This window comes from Rhinolophus hipposideros (genome assembly GCF_964194185.1).
Source record: "Rhinolophus hipposideros genome assembly, chromosome: 21".
NCBI lineage: Eukaryota > Metazoa > Chordata > Mammalia > Chiroptera > Rhinolophidae > Rhinolophus > Rhinolophus hipposideros.
In genome coordinates, this window is record NC_138067.1 from 34119015 (window position 1) to 34136601 (window position 17587).

Sequence of the window (17587 nt, forward strand, 5' to 3'; positions counted from 1 at the left end):
GCACTTGAATAGTGGGCGGGAGCTCTCCCCAGGTTCTCTGGCGGAACTGCCGGGCCACTGTGGCACGTCCCCAGCCACCCCTCCTGGAAGTAGGTCCAGCAGGAACACAAGAGCGCCATAGCATGCATAAATGAGGAGACTGATTCAGCAGTGTAGCAGGGTGAGGGTGGTGGTGATGGCGGTGGTGGTGCTGCTGCTGCAGGTACCTAGTGGGCTAAGTGTGCACGCGGGGCACCCCCACCCAGTGAGAGTGCGGAACTGGCAAAATGCTGTGGTACCCACATGCAGGGCTATCCCATACAGAGAAAGTGCAGGAACAGTGGGGCACTGCCACATGTGTGCTCAGAGCAGCCCCGCCCAGAGCCGGTTGAGGCAACAAGGTACTCTGAGCACACGTCGGGCAGCCCAGGCCACACTGCGCAAGCTGAAGGGCCAGGAAGCATACACACACAGGCTGCCCTGCCGAGAACCCCCTCCTTCTGACCAGGCAGCATACCAGGTACTGCATGTGCCTGCCCAACTACAACGGGCCTACCAAAAACATCCGGCACAGAGATTGGGAGAGAACGCTATTTCACCTAACTCATAGGAACAAATACAGAAAGTCTAAGAAAATGGGAAAACACAGGAATATGCCCCAAATGAATAAGAAACAAACCCAGAGAAGAACTCGAATGAAATGAAGCTAACTCATTTGCCTGATAAAGAATTCACAGAACCGATTACAAGGATGCTCACCAAACTTGAGAGCAGAAGAGGGGAACTCAGAGAGCACTTCAACAAAAAGTTAGAAAAATGTAGAAAAGAACCAAGCAGAGTTTAGTAAAGAATACAGTAAATGACATGAAGAATCAATCAGAAGGAATTGAAAGCAGTTTAGTTAATACATAAGAATAGATTAGCAACCTGGGAGACAGAACAGGTTGTCTTCTGATTTTCCAAACAGAAAAGCAAAATGAAAAAAGAATTTTAAAAATGAGGATACTGTAAGGGACCCCTGGGACAACATTAAGTCCTCCAATGTCAGCATTATAGGGATTCCAGAAGGAGAAGAGCAAGAGAAAGGCGAAGAAAATATGTTTGAATAAATAATGGCTGAAAACTTTCCTAATCTGGGGAAGGAAACAGACACTCAGGTGCAGGAAGCACGGACCGTTCCAAACAAGATGAACCGAAAGAGACTCACATCAAGACATATTCTAATTAAAATGGCAAAAGTTAAGTAAAAAAAAAAAAAAAACAAAACACAAGACAGCAAGAAGTAAACAAGTCACATACAAGGAAAACCCCACACCGTTATCAGCTGATTTCTCAGGGGAGCTTTACAGGAAAGAAGGGAGTGGCAGGAAAATGTTTACAGTGCTAAAAGGAACCTATGACCTAGAATACTGTATCTGGCAAGGTTATCATTCAGAATTGAAAGAGAGATGAAGAGTTTCCCAGACAAGCAAAAACTAAAGGAATTCACTACCACTAAACCAGCTTTACAAGAAACATTAAAGGGTTTTTTTTTTTTTTTTTTTTTTTTTTTTTTTTTTTTTAATGCAGAGAAGAAAAGGCTATGTAACCAGAAATAAGAAAATACTGGAAAGAAAATCTCACTGGTAAAGGCAAATATATAATAAACAGTGAATCAACCACTTACAAAGCTAATACGAAGGTTAAAAGACAAAAGTAGCAAAATTTACTTAAACTACAATAGGCGATACACAAAACAAAAAGATATAAAACAGGGCCAGCCCGGTGGCTCAGGTGGTTAGAGCTCCATGCTCCTAACTCCGAAGGCTGCCGGTTCGATTCCCACATGGGCCAGGTTGCCGGTTCAATTCCTCGACTCCCACAAGGGATCATCCCGGTGGGCTGCGCCCCCTGCAACTAGCAACGGCAACTGGACCTGGAGCTGAGCTGCGCCCTCCACAACTAAGACTGAAAGGACAACAACGTGAAGCTGAACGGCACCCTCCACAACTAAGACTGAAAGGACAACAATGTGACTTGGAAAAAAGTCCTGGAAGTACACACTGTTCCCCAATAAAGTCCTGTGCCCCTTCCCCAATTAAAAAAAAAAAAAGGCAACACAACTCTATAGGCTATATGGTTAAATTAAATAATTCCTACCACCAGAAGCCATAGGATAAATTCCCAAGTGCTGAATGTGGGATAATGCAGGCATTTTCAACTTTCCTTTTAGCAAAGAAGCCCTTTCTTCAAATAGCATCGTGCCACGCATTAAAGCTGACATTTGAGAGTAAGCGTGGAGCTGTTCTGGGTCACAAAAGGAAGCAGTATTTCAGACTGATGGTGAGAACGTGGTGACCACAAAAGGCCACCACCCATTATAAATGGGAACAGTGATTCCCTGGGAGGTATGCTGGTCTTTCCTGAATTTTCTTAGAGGGAGGTGATCTACCCTGGGGAAGGCCTAGAATCCAGATCAGGGTAGCTCAGGGAGGCTGCATGGCACAGACCCTACCAGAAACCAGAAAGCCCTTCAGGCAGCATCTCTGCCTATACCACCTGAAAATCAAGACCTATGAGGCAATTCAGCTTCCAAAAACTTCATGTTGTTTTGTTTGTTTGTTTGTTTAATTTTATTGGGAAACAGTGTTTTTCCAGGACCCATCAGCTCCAAGTCAGTCGTTGTTTTCAATCTAGTTGTGGAGGGTGCAGCTCACTGGCCCAGGTGGGAATCAAACCGGCGACCTGGGTGTTATGAGCACTGCGCTCTAACCACTGAGCCAGGAGGCTGCCCCCAAAAGTTCATGTTTTTGTTACTTAAGCAATATTTATGAAACAAAGGAAAAATAAAATCTATTCTTTGCAACAGGGCACACCTTTGGGTCTGAGCAATTTTACGTCAAATGTCATTTAACTTTTTAAAAATAAATAATTCAGGACTAAACCTTATGTTTCCTAAAATAAAATAAACTCACAACATACATTTACACATATATGTGTGTATACACACACTATATACACACACACAATATATATACACATATATACATACACACATACACACACACATCTATGTCTAAATCTCTATCTACATATCTATTTCTATACCATTCACCCACTACAATGAATATTTACACACGGCCAGTCAATGTTTCGATTTGCTTTTCCTGGTTTGTTGATTTTCCAACATATCACTGTCATCAATCTATTTCCCCACTTATCACTGTCCTACACACATGCACTAGAGCCCAAAGGTCCGAGATCTTATTCCCCATGCTTGGAGCTACATGCCCTCAGAGTCCCTTCCCCTTCTAAACCCACAGGCTTACTGCCCTCCATCCAGGCCTCAACCCCACTGGTCCTCTCCTGCCCCTGGCCTGCCCAAGAGCCGCCGGGTTGGCTGGTGAGACTGAGGATGCAAGCTGAGAGACCAGCAGTCAGAATGCAGGGCAGGAGATGATGAATGCAGACAACGACGACGACGACGACGCAGGTGATGGGGAGGAGAAAGGAGGCCGGGGAGGGAGGTGGCCAAGGGGAGGAGAGTTGGTACAATGAGAATGGCTTTCCTGGGCAGAGAAACTGGAGGGTGCAATCAGGATTAAGCAAGAGAGGAGCAGGTCAAGCCTGCTCTCTAACTGAATCAATAACTGAACTAGGTTTGCTCGTAAAGCCTGGACATTAACTTAAGGATATAGCCTGGGGATTTTTCTGTATCTTTTTTTTTTTAACACCTGCGTTGTGTCTTATTGGGCACATGAACTGAAATTTATTTAATGAAAGATGCTATTTCTGAACAGGGGCTATTTCTGCCAGCGAAACCCATACTACTTGACTCTATGGATGATTAGCATTATATGCATGCAAAATGCATCACTTTCTTAAACACAGAAATCTGCACACCGTAAGCCTTCGTTCCCATTTGAAAGACGGTCCCATTTGAATGGAATCTCTAAGGCTAAGTGACCACTTACCTTGACTTTTTCCTTTAACCTTCCCAAGCGAATGTTGCCTTCCACGATTTTGTTGAGAACTTCCTTTTTCTCACTTCCTAAACATACGGCCTAAGGAGAAAGGTGAAAAGAAAAATAATGAGCTCTAAGTTTTACAGAAAAAATTAAAAGAACAAAAGTTCTTCTGCAAAGAATATTACTACTCACAAGTAGTCTCCATTCTGCGACTTGTCCAAGCCCAAGCCCCTTTGGCGCCCCGACCTAGATTCCCACTCCCTCTGTGAGGGCTGTGTCCAGAACTTGGGCCAACAGCCAAGGAAGGGCGAGAGCTCCAACAGCATGCTGGGAGCCCCTGCAGGGCACAACGGGAATGTGAGAGGTTTAAGGGCTTCTAGTGGCTTCTCTATTCTTATGGAATATACCATTCCTTCAATCATATGCAAGGAGTAAGTACCAAGATGCAAATAAACTTTAACTTGACTTATTTGAATAATTACAAAATTAAGGATAACACTATGAATGCACAATGCTGTTCTCCAAACGTCACAGGCAGTATTTCCAAGATGGATGTCATTTGAAGCTGAATGAGGTACATTAATATCTACATAGGACATGAACTACTATGCTCTATAAATTAGCTATTTCAAATGGTAAAATTAAAAAAAAAGTGAAAGTGAGCATTCCTTCTAAAGTAAGCTAATAGTGGCAATTTGATTTCCAGAAAGGAAAAATAAAATAGAGTTAAATAATTTGCCACAGGCCACATGGAAAATACATCCTAAAGGCAGGATTAGAAATTAAGATGCCAGTTATCAATAAATTAAGACACAAGGGACTCTGACAAGGCCTGGGAGACCAGGACAGGGTAAGGTGAGGGTGTATAGCCCACAATCCCAGGACAGGGCAGAGGCGGCCAGTACCACCCCTAAATCCCACCTAGAGGGGCTGGCATTGGGGCTCCCAAGGGCAAGGACCCTGTAGGGCCAAGGGGACAGCAGTACCTATGTGTACACAGACATCCCTCATGGTGGGCGGAGCCAGGGTGGGATGAGATCAGGTCCCCCTACACCTGAGGGGGTCTGAGGATTCTAAACTCAGGCCTGGCTTTCAGGCCATATTAACAAAGGTCAAGGCAGGAAGAGAAAACACATTTCATTGACAGTCTTAGTTTGAAACTTTTAAGTGTTTGAACACACGGTATTTGGCCTCCATTTGTATTTCCATCCTGGTCCCACAAATATGAGGGATGGGCCTAAGGGAGACCATCTGAGGGTCAGGAAGGATCTCAGCTTCCCCATGGAAGCCTGAGCTGCGCTCTGGCCCACGTGGCCCTGCATCTTAGGGGAACCTGTGTGTCCTGCCCTGCAAATCAGATGGCTTTGCCTTCACAGTGGCACTGACCATTGGAAGCCGGGTCCCCATATAGATTTGCTAGATGCGCAGGTTCGTTTGGCACTTTGTGTTTTCCAACAAGCTTTCTCTTTGCCCTCTTGATACCCAGTGGGTAAGCCCAGGAGGCAAAGCAGAGGGGAAACAGGTGCTCAGCGCTGCTTTTAGAAAACGCCCGAGAGTACAGCACTTGGGTTGGGATAGGGACTTCTCAGGAAAGAGACGACTGGGTCCGGAAGTCTGCATGCTTTTAAGGCTCCTACCCTGCCGTGTCAGTCAAAGGGCATTTAAAAGACTCAGGGAAGGACTTAGACATCACTGGTAACGTATCACCAGGCTTACCACACTCCACCAGCAACTAATATAAAAAAATTTTTTTGGTAACATAAATATAAGTACAGAATGGTATATCTCAAGACTGGCTCAATGAGCATTTCTTTTATCACAAGACTGACATTTTCTCCCAAGAGCTGTGTACTATGTATATTTCCTCTTATATAAATGATGGTTAAAACCTATGTCCATTTTCCTATGGAGGAACTTAGTATCTTTCCAGTGAGTGGGAATAAGTCTGTGACACACCCTGACAGACTCTCCACACTTGGTTCACCTTGGAGAAGGGCCGAGTTACTTCCAAGTTTGTCACCTGGACTCTCTCAGAACCCTGCAGGTCTCTCTTGTAATGACATCCATTAAACTGTTTCTTCTAATCCTACACTACCACAGATTTGCAACACTGCTTAAATGAACATGTTTAAATGTACATAAGCAATGTGTGTTCAGTGTAGAAGAATCATAAAACGCAGAGAAGTAAAACAATTTTGAGAAATCTCCTGAAAGTCCACCACTTGTAATATCTGTTACGTTTTGTCGTAAATCCTATCAGACTTTTTTTCAATGCCTATAACTTGGCACAGCATCTCTCTTCTTTCACTGTACAATCTGTTGCAGACATCTTTGAAAAATCCATGTGGAGATGCCAGCACATGGGTCGTGCACCATCATCCAGGACCACCGATAACTTACTCAGTTCCCTTCCTCGGGACTGGTGCTATTAGTGACAATGTGGGATGAATATCACTGTGCCCTTTAAACTATGTCCTCAGAAAGAACTCTATCTAACCTGTCTGTGATTCTTATGTTTTATCCTCAAACAGGGACTATTCTGTCAGCTTTACAGAGAGAATATAAAGGTGCAACTATGTGTGTAATAAACACCTGATGACCACTGTTCCTGCTTAGTTAAATGGACTAATTTCATTAGTTTACCTTCTAAAATATCATTTGCCATTATTTAAGTTTGGGTTATTCGCCTTTCAAAAATGTTTTTCCCCCATGGGTGAAAGATAAAATTTCAGCATCTATCTTCTTTCACCACACAATCTGTTGCAGACATCTTTGAAAAATCCATGTGGAGAATCTGAAAATTTGATGTTGACATTTTAAAAGGCGAAGCTTTTTATGAATAATTTTGTTTAAAAAAAAATAACTCTTAAAATTATGTTTGCATATTAATTTGAAGTGTATTTGAAACAACTGAGGAAACCTACCAAATACATAAAACTGTCACGTTCCTGGGATATATTCTCTGCCACGTCAACAACATTTGCCAGGTACTGGTGAGTAGATATTTCATCATCCATGGCTCTTTCCACTTCTTTTTTGAGGACATCAATTTTCTTTTGAGATCGCCTATAGAATTCCCCCAAATGGTGGAATAAAAAACTTATTAGCCTGAATGGCTAGGGCATAGTGAGTATCTATATTATAAAAACAGCAAGTATGTTAGCATTTAAGTGTTATTCTTCAGCAACCTAAATCTGTAATTTTCAAGGTGAGGAAAGGTCACTGAACTTAATTTTAAGGCAAGCATAATTGCTGACTTAGAGTCAAGTCAATAGGAACCACAAAATGCTTAACACAATTAATAGGCTAATTATATATTATTCTATTAATTTTTTTGGTTCATGTTCTACAAGACTCTTTTGAAAAAGAAATTCAGTAATATCATAGTAAACTTGGGGAAATGGTTAGGAAAGAATTTCTAGAGCTTTCAGAGTCTTCGGGTCGTACATTACGACTATCAACCCTATGTGAGCTATAGACATGAGAACTTTGGTTAATGTTGGTCAACAGAAAAGCTTTTACTGTACTTATATTTTGATATCCAATAATGTAAATTATTTTCTTTTTTATAGCCAATATCAGGAAAAGAATATTCTTCAATTGTTTTTCTTTAACTATTGAAAAAACAGGTTAAGAAAAAATATATATAGCTGCAGAAAGGCTGGGGAAAAAAAGAAAGAAAGAAAAACACTATATAAAAACCTATTTGTTTTCTGTGCCCTTCCGAGTTCAGCTTCCAGTGCTTTGTTTCTGGCTGTCAGATCGTTCTTTTCTAACAACAGGCTCTTTCTCTGCACTTGCAGGACTGCCAGCTTTTCCGTCAATTCTTCCATCTCAGCACTTTCTTTCTCTTCTTCCTTCTGCAACTGGCTGATGGACAAAAACATCACAGGCTTGTATGCAATATGCTGAGGCTAAACTGAGGCAGCTAGTGATACACAGCCCAGCCCTCCAGCCCCTGGGTGGGTCATTTGGAAGCACTCTGAACAAACATCTCCCCATCCCAGCCCCTGGAGGACCTGGGATGTGGCTCCTAGAGGACAGGAAAGAGGGCACGGTTGGGTATACACTTCTTTGACGGTAATGATCTAACCCCCTCCCTTTTTTTGCCCACAATTTTTGCTTATGGGTGTGTGTGTGTGTGTGTGTGTGTGTGTGTGCTTATTTATACTCTGTTCCTTTCAGAAAGATTTAAGACAGCTCAATTTTTTTACATAGTAATAACTGCTCTCCTGAAAATTCTAATGCTAAAATAAATTTTGTATCAAACTAAAGTAACTGCATGTTTTGATGATAAAAGAAACCAAAGAACAAGAAGGGCATTACAATTTCAATACATAATTCTGGCAAAAGGATACTCAAGAAAAGAGCTATTTCTTCATTGGTTGTCTTGGTCAATTTTCATGTACTAACCAGGACCGAACAGGTGGGGCCACACACAGAGGCTGCCCAACATTCTAAGAGATGGGGATCTCTCTGCATATAAGGTGGGGTTTACTTCTTGGCTTGCTGGCTGGCTGGAGAACAAGCCTCTGGTTGCATGTGTCTGGAATCTCCCTCACCTGTCATATAGGTCCAGCGGCTTCAGCCTGGGTTGGCTCCCTAAACACCCAGTCAGGAATTTTCCAGATAGTTTCGAGTTTATTAGTTTTAGTCAAAGAGCAGAGGATATACGTAGACAAAAACCACAGACCTGAGGTTTAAAATAAACTCTTCTTTTAATTTATCTTGTTTCTTCTATGTCTTCTGTTTTGATTTTAGAATTTTATTTAAAAGTATTTTTTGCCAAAGTCACACACTTACCTGGTATCAAATCAACCAGTAAAGAAAAGTTCACAATGAAAAGCCACCAAAGACAATAAGAAATGTTGAGAAAGTGTTGGTGGGTGTGCACAGCCACCTTAGAGAGCAATATCTAGAAAAGGCATTTATTCTACAGCCCAACAATGCCACCTCTAGGTATTTATTTAGGGACAGCTAAATTTTTATTCTATAATAAAATGTTTACCATTGGCAGACTCAGACACCTATGCTGGGATAGCTAAACGAGTCAGAAAAAGATGGAGCAACCTCTGTCCATTCTGCCTATAATAACATGCATGGTGATGCACTAACACTTGAAAAAACGTGGAATCCTTACCTTTTTAATTCATTTACAATCGACATATGAACGTTCACTGAGATCTTGCCATCCAATTGTGTTTTCAGTTCTTGGCATTCGGTACGTAAACTTTCCAGTTGCTCCTTGTTTATAGTTAGCTCCTTTTCTTGGTTCTGTGTTTTAGTCTCCAGAAGCATTAGCTGCTTAGTCAGTTTAGAAACTGAAAAACAAGACATGGACAAAGACTTGGTACAGGAGACGTAATAACACGTGATTATTGATTACTAGGTCATACGGAGAGCCGACGTATAAAAAATTATCTTTTGGGGTGGCCGGATGGCTCAGTTGGTTAGAGCATGGGCTCTGAACAACAGGGCTGCCGGTTCGATTCCCACATGGGCCAGTGAGCTGCGCCCTCTGCAACTAGATTGAAGACAACGAGCTGCCGCTGAGCTTCCAGAGGGGCGGCCGGATGGCTCAATTGGTTAGAGTGTGAGCTCTCAACAACTTGCTGGTTCAATTCCTGCATGGGATGGTGGGCTGCGCCCCCAGCAACTAAAGATTGAAAATGGCAACTAGACTTGGAGCTGAGCTGCGCCCTCCACAGCTAGACTGAAGGATAATGACTTAGAGCTGATGGGCCCTGGAGAAACACACTGTTCCCCAATATGCCCCAATAAAGTTTATTTTTTTTTAAAAAGTAGCTATAAGAAGATTAAAATATATATATATATATATCTTTTAAAAATCTTTTGGAGATTTATAAATTAATACCAAAGGCCTTGTCCTTAGAAATTACTGTCCCTATATTAAGCATTCACTAAATATACACTTTCTTATTGAGGTTCAATATCTTGATATTATTGTTTTGTTTTGTTGTATAAAGAGTTAGAAACTTTTAAAAAAAAAATTTTATTGGGGAACAGTGTGTTTCTCGAGGGCCCATCAGCTCCAAGTCATTGTCTTTCAATCTAGTTGTGCAGGGAGCAGCTCACTGGCCCATGTGGGAATCAAACCGGGAACCGGCGTTCAGAACTCGTGCTCTAACCAACTGAGCCATCCAGCCGCCCAGATATTATTATTAAACATAGTATTTAACAGGATATGACTCTAGTCTTCAAGGAAATAACTTTCCAAAGACTAAGGCCTTACGTTACATGCAGGAATGCTGTGAAGGAACTGATTAGAGTGCTGGGGCTACACATTAAATCAAAATCATACATTATATCAGGACCCTTGGTTTCAATTGGCCATATCTGATGTCCTTGAAAATCTTGCCTTTGTAGGGATAACATCATGCTGTATGTTTGCATGCCTGCAATTCTCGGTGCTTAGTGTTTGGCGATGCTAGTGCTGGGTGGATAAACTCTGTTTGGTAATACAAACTAAGACCCAAATTTGTTATTTTTCTTCCCTTTCCTCATTAAGTTTTTATGTCCTGCATCTAAAGTAAATCACAAATATTTCATCCTATGTAACATGGTAGCATGTAGTAAGTAATAGGATACCTCCCGGGCTATCTGTTGAAACTAGTACATAGAAGTATTATAGTATAAACCTTGAAACTTGTACTCTATCAAAACATCAGTTGATCAAAATAAATAGCTGTTTCTGGGAAATGGGGAACTAACATAGGCAGCTGACTAAGCACACAGGCCGAACGGCCGACCCTGCTCCTTGTGACCAAAAGAACCACACCTGTTCAGATGTGCTGTTTGAGAAAATTAAGCTCAGTAAATATGATACTAATTTCCCCTCTAATCTTGAAAGCAAAGACAGGAGGCGCAACAACACTCTCTGTCCTCCTCCCTCCCAATAACACCAGAGAAAGAGCAAATATTTCTGTGCCACACAAAGTCTAGGGGAGGCCCTACCAGGAGTGACCAAGCCCGTGGGGGAAACTCCTGCTGGACTCTGAGATGCTTGCCCTTTTCCACACGACCTGGCTATCAGAAACAAGGGAAGTGCTAGCCTAGTAGCTTCAGCAACAGCAGAGGCTGGTGGTTAACTCTACCCCAGTGTGGAGAGGGGAGTGGTTCAATGACCAGGTGCAGAAAGGAACACGGAAAGGAGGGGTTATATTGGCTCAGGCAAGACAGCTCGTTGAATTTTGGCCTCCTGTCTTATATTATTCTTCACTGGAAAAAAAAATCAGGAAAGCAAAAGGAAAAAACGCCACTATTTTTTGCTCATAAATTTTGGATTTAATCAAAGTGGAACAAATGACTCTTAATCTGGGCCATTTCAAAGTCCACTGTCATATACTGTGAGGCTCCTAGGGGCAGGGAGCGACTCACAGGAGAGAAGGTGCTCATGAAGGTATCTGAGAGAGAATTAACCTCTGACAACATCCACAGCTCTGAAAGAAGGGCAAGAGAGCAGAGAAACTGTTTAGAGACCAAATGGTTCCCCATATTTACTCATTCAACAAATATTCCGTTACAGATCCTTGTGTTGTTTCAAATATTTACCTCATATGATTTGTCCCAGTTATATGACTCTATTTCCCCCAAAACCAGTTCTGCTGAGTCTAAAGCTGTCACTTAAAATTGATTCACAAAATATGTAGAATCATTAGAGCAACACTGTGGAGTCTGAGGGAAAGCAATCAATGCATTATGGGTAATGGCTGGATATAACATAAAACAGCTGTATTTCAATAAAGACTATATTCTAAAAAACATTTCTCTATTTTCAATGTGAAGGAGGGGGTCTCATCAGGAGCGGGGTACAAGTGTAAAATGACACAATGACATCACAGCATTGTCATTACTTCCTGAAAAGACCACTCACCTTCCTGGAGATGCTCCTGGTGGGTGTCCTTGGCTTTTCTTTGCTGAATCTCCAAGTGCTCTATCAACAACCTGTTTTCCTCTAAAACCAGTTCTGCCTGAGTCTGAAGCTGATGCCTATAATTGATTTACAAAATTAAATACTGCCGTTCATGTACTGAATGCTTACAGAGATACTTGAGTACAAAGGAAAGCAATTGATGTGTTGTAGGTAATGAATATCTGGACATATGTTAATGCTAAACATGTTATTAACAATTAATCTTGCCATTTGCATTAAATTGGGGGAAAGGACAGTAATGCAGTTTGAATTATGAACTTCTTCAGTGACTGTTTGAAATGTAAAATCTCAAACATATACACACGTAGAAAGAACAACACCCAGCTTGAACAATTATCAACTGACCAGTCTTGTTTCATTTATGTAAACTAAGTCCCTCACCCAGTATATAATATTTTTAAAGAATTTACAAAGTTCCTGTTTTAATTAAAAAGTACTCAGTTATAATAAGTAGCATATTTGTCAAAAAAAAACCACATTCACCACATAGTTTTGTTAAAAGCCTTGGACAATTACTTAAACTGGACCAAGACTCCCCAGCCTAATTTCACTACGAGCAAACCCTTTCCTTACAGAGGGTGCTAAGTCAGTTCCAGCTCCACTTAACCTTCATGATTGCAAATTCTAATGGGAATGAGCTGAAAGGACCTTAGTGATCTAGATAGATGTTTACCATGCAACGTACACTATGAACCAGTAAACTGTCTCAATTTTCCGCTTTAAATTCAAAACTGAGGTGGAAGTAGGAGAGAAATAAGACGAACGGAATCCGGGAAAAGCATCCCAAAAAAATACCACCTCAAGAAATAAAAATGAGGGCAGCAAATATAACTTTCAGGTTTAAAAAACTTATTGAGAATGTTTAAAATAATCTTTAAAATATAAGTTTAGAAAAAATTACTAGGATTTCATTGTACCTTATTAATTTCTTAGGAACTATCCCTTAAAGTATTTTAGTTTAAAAAGAAAATGTACTTGATGATGTGATAAAATGTATTCCTACTATTATTATTTTTTAAGTCAGTAAAACACTAGAAACACCACACTACTTGCCAATCCTCACTGGTCATAGGACTACTCTTATTTAATTGCTGGTGCAATTCTTCATTTTCTTTCACCACTTCTTGGACTCGCATCCTGAATATTCTCATTTCCTCCTGAAATAAAATGTACATAAATTGCAATGCACACGTACACACATATCTGCGTTTCTTAGTTCAGGTGTGGTGTTGTGGTGAAAATCAAATGCTAATAGCTTTTTAGCAAAGCCTCACAGTGTCAGTCACCCGGAACTCAGTGCCAGCACCAAGTGTCTGCCCTCAAGGAGCTCAGAGTCTAGTGAGAAAACACGAGGGGAAACTAGGATGCTGAGTATTACAAGGGACACCAAACCTCAAGTTTTAAACATTCAATTCCTAACGTTATAACGTTTCTATGACGACCAAATACTTCAAAGGTACAAAGGGGGATAAGAAATGTAGAGATGCTTGTAAACACTATAACGTTTCCTCTAAAGACGTTGGAGGATAAAATGGAGCTTTTTCAATAAAATTAAGAACTTTTCAAGAGATTAGATAGTGTAGGAGTTGGAGGCTCTGAACTTGGCCCCATTACAATCACGAGAAACTCTCTGCAAGCCATCCGTCAGCACAGTTTCAACAGTCATTAGGCCCAACTCAAGGACGATTGCTCGGTCTGCCGTTTTGGATGCCTAAGTCTGTGTTTGCAGCGCTGCAGCTGGGTCACCCCCCCTCACAGCTTTTCTCAGCCAACCCTTTGGCCAGCGTCAGTGTCTCCTGCCAGTGAGAATCTTAGGTGCCAATATTGCTTCTGGGATGCTTCTAAATTGATGTCTCCCAGCTACCTGTCATTTATGCTGAAACCTGTTTAACTTCAAACAATAATGCCAAGTAACTTCTCCTCCTCACTTTTCTGCCCAGACACACTCCCACTTGCAGGCAGTCCACTGGCTCTTTTTCAGAACAGGGGTCAGGCAAACTAGAGCCCACAGGCCAGCCACAGGCCATCTGTTTTGTAAATAAAGTTTTATTGGAACATGGTCATGCCCATTTGTTTACATGTTGTCTATGGCTGCTTTCATGTTATGACAGCAGAGCTGAGTAGATGCAAAACAGAGACTGTGTGGCCCGCAAAGGCCTTTATAGAAAATGTTTCCTGACCTATTTTAGAAGGAGCACAAAATTAGTAATTGTATTAGGATTGATATTAATCAATTAGTGTAAGATTAATTCATCCTCTTAAAAAATTGTGTCCAACAGGAAATCGAGAAGAAAAGATTAAAAACTGCATTACATGGGCCATGTACGTGGGATAACGTACTAAGAACAGGCGAGGTAACTCTTAAGAGACTCTTTCAGGTGGCGATCCCAGAAAAACCAACACTTCTCTCCCTGGATCCTTCCAATTCCAGAGATCTCTTTGGCCACTTAAATGAGAAACATAGAGGCATACGGCACGGAAAGGCATGGACATAATTACAGTACCTGCACAGCCTTGGTTTCCTGTAATTAAACTGAGTTCTGCTGCCAGAAGCCATTCCCATAAAACAGGTCAACAAGGTAGAAATGAATAGAAACCTCACTTCCTCACCGCTTCCAAAAGCTCAAGTAATTGGACTTCTCTGGTGTCAGCTCTTCACAGAATTAAGAAGCATGTAAGTCTGTCTAAAATATACCTGGCCCACTACCTTTTCCTGTCTGCCCAAATGTCCCTCTAACAGTGATGTTTGCAGCTGCAGGGTACCGGTAAAGGAGAGCCTCCCTCTCTGCCTTCTCTGCACCCTGAGATTCCAGCCACGCGGGGCTGCCTGTCTGGGAAACTTCCAATCCCTCCACCACCCCATCCAGCACCACCCCATCCCTCTACACCTCCCCCATCCGTCCCGGCCCACCCCTCCTGTTCCGCTGGTCATTCCCTTCCTGCCTACCCTTTCTTCTCTCCCTCCTTCCTACCCTGCTACACTCCTTCCTTCCTTTCTCCTTTCCTTCCTTTAACAAACACTTGACTACCTACTAGACGTTGGGCATATTTACCTTCAAAATGTTTCTTCAAAGTTTGAAACGGCCTTATTTTTTAGAAATTTTATCTCTTCTGAGACATTTGCCAACCTACCTGAAGAGTGGCAATGAACTCATCCTTCTCTTTCATTCTGTCTTCATAAGCCAGCAACAAGGGTGACAGATACTTTATATCCAACTGAAGATAATGGAGTAAAGAAGGTTAATATATTTCTTACATCTAAGTACAATCAGGAAATTTTTTAAAAGGTGAGAAAATCCACTTCATTTGGAATGGATTTGAATAGCTATTCAAATATAGCCCAGAAAATATGGGTCTGAAATTAAATAACTTTCACTTACCAACCAGGGGGGTATAGGGCCCTTTGATGGGAGGCCTTCAATATTTATACTCTAAAAACAAAACACATTTTGAAGACAAATTAAATTATACTTCCTCTGAAATGTCAAGCCTTAAATGTTCTTAATCTAGACCATATATTAGCAATCTATGCACCTATATATATGTATAGACACATATATATAGCTATATGAAAAATTTCTTCTGAAATATTTAAGAGTAAGTTGCAGATATAGAGCCCCTAATACTTCAGTGTATGTTTCCTAAAAACAAAAACATTCACTTACTCAACCACAGTACCATCATAAAAATCAAGAAATCGACAGTGATATACTATATTCTAACTACAGACAACATTCAGATTTCACCTATTTTCTATGAGTTCAACTGGTTTTTTTTGTTTTTTGTTTTTTATTAAGAGTCCACATAGAAATGATACCGTGCAATATCTGTCTGGCTTATGTCACTTAGCATAATGTCTTCCAGGTTCATCATGTTGTAGCAAATGGCAGGATTGCCTTCTTTTTAAAGGCTGAATATTCTATTATAGCTATGCATATATTTGAAAAATCATACATGTATTATAAATCATATATATCACATTTTCTTTATTCATTTATAGGTCAATAGAAACAGAATATTTCCATACCGTAGCTAATACGAATAATGATGCAATAAGCATGGAAATATAGACACGTTTTCAAGATAGTGATTTAGTTTCCTTTGGATGTATATTGCAGACATGGAGTTGCTAAACCATCTGGCAGTCCTATTTTTAACTTCCTGAGGAACCTCCATACTGTTTTCCATTGTGACTGTACCAATTCCCATTCCCATCAACAATGTACGAGCTTTCCCTTTTCTCCACACCCATGCTCAGCATTTGTCTCTTGTCTTTTTGATAATAGACGTTCTAACAGGTATGAGGTGCTCTCTCGCTGTGGTTTTGATTTGCATTTCTCCAATTAGTAGGGTTGAGCACTTTTTCATGTACCCATTGGCCATTTGTATGTCTTCTTTGGAAAAATTCCTATTCACATCCTTTACCCATTTTAAAAATCGGGTTATTTCTTTTTGTGCTATGGAGTTACATGAGTTGCACGTATATTTTGGATGTTAATCCCTTACTGAATATGTGGTTTGCAAATATTTTCTCCCATTGCATGGGCTACCTTTTAATTTAGTTGGAAAAAAATTCAACAGAAAAGACTAAAAAAATCTGAAAAGTTATTTTCTTAATTGGAAACATTACCTCTTCCTTGGATAAATGACTGAATTTGGTTTGATATCTACTCAGTTCTACATTCAAACGATGGACAGTCGTTTTCAACCCATCATTTTCATCCACCAGTTCTTGAGCTTGTTTTCTTAGATAAAGTAATTCAGGTGCAGCAACTATTGAAAACAAATTAAAATTTCAATATATTTTAAACCAAATAAAAATGCAAATTATTAAAAGAAAAAAATTAATATTATAAGAACTTGTAACAAATTAAAATTTTATATAAATTGTTAATAATCTGCCGTTTTTTTTACTTTTAGGTTCACAAGATAGTGAATGACAAACTGTATAGGTATAAATGAATAAAAGTTTCCAAGTTTTTTAACACTAAATAATCAACACTGTTTTGGAAGTTTGTGGAAATTTTTGCCATGTACAATTAAGGTAAATAAAAATTTCAGATTGGAAAGGAAAAGTCACTGCTTCCGATGAGATATAAATATTTGCCTTGCAAATCATACAGAATACATGGAATTTTTCTTTTCCTGAAATCAGGTAGAGGTAATATAAATGGAAAATTTATTGGAACAACCTTCCCAAGTAATAGCAATGTCCTATCAGAAAATATGATAGAAAATAGATCCCACAAAGTAATAACACAAATAATATAAAGTATCTAGAAATAAATGTACCTAAGACAAGAAATATGCAAGGTGTGTATGTAGAAAACTTTATCATCTTTCTTCAAGCTATAATATTAGACTTATGTAAATAGATACATGTATAGAGACAATAGTAGTGACTATTTATATAACCTTAGAGGTAAAAAGCACTTGACAACAAGGGCATAAGTAATGAAAGAAAAATATCCTATAGATTTAGTTAAATTATCAAAATGAGAAAATACTACATACATGACAAGGGTTAAAATTCTTAATATGTAAAGAGCTCCCATAAACCAATAAGAAAAGGCCAAGTATCTCAACATTTTTAAATGGGAAGATTTATAAAAAAGAAAATGACCTACAAAGATATGAAAAAAAATTCAAGCTCATCAAAATTCAAATTAAAATGGGATTCCCTTTTTTTGTGCCTATCAAACTAGCA

At 40.1% G+C, this 17587-nt stretch overlaps 1 protein-coding gene across 1 annotated transcript in view; it reads right to left on the reverse strand.

Moving 5' to 3' along the window:
* The window catches only part of CEP89 (centrosomal protein 89), a 47858-nt gene that overhangs the window by 6123 nt on the left and 24148 nt on the right, over positions 1–17587 (reverse strand). The window contains exons 8-16 of the mRNA XM_081031487.1: positions 16511–16653; positions 15261–15311; positions 15013–15096; positions 12934–13037; positions 11821–11936; positions 9067–9247; positions 7629–7796; positions 6851–6992; positions 3933–4022 (exon numbers count right to left, since the gene is read on the reverse strand). Coding sequence (XP_080887613.1) covers positions 3933–4022; positions 6851–6992; positions 7629–7796; positions 9067–9247; positions 11821–11936; positions 12934–13037; positions 15013–15096; positions 15261–15311; positions 16511–16653 — 1079 coding nt within the window. The remainder of the gene's footprint in view (positions 1–3932; positions 4023–6850; positions 6993–7628; positions 7797–9066; positions 9248–11820; positions 11937–12933; positions 13038–15012; positions 15097–15260; positions 15312–16510; positions 16654–17587) is intronic.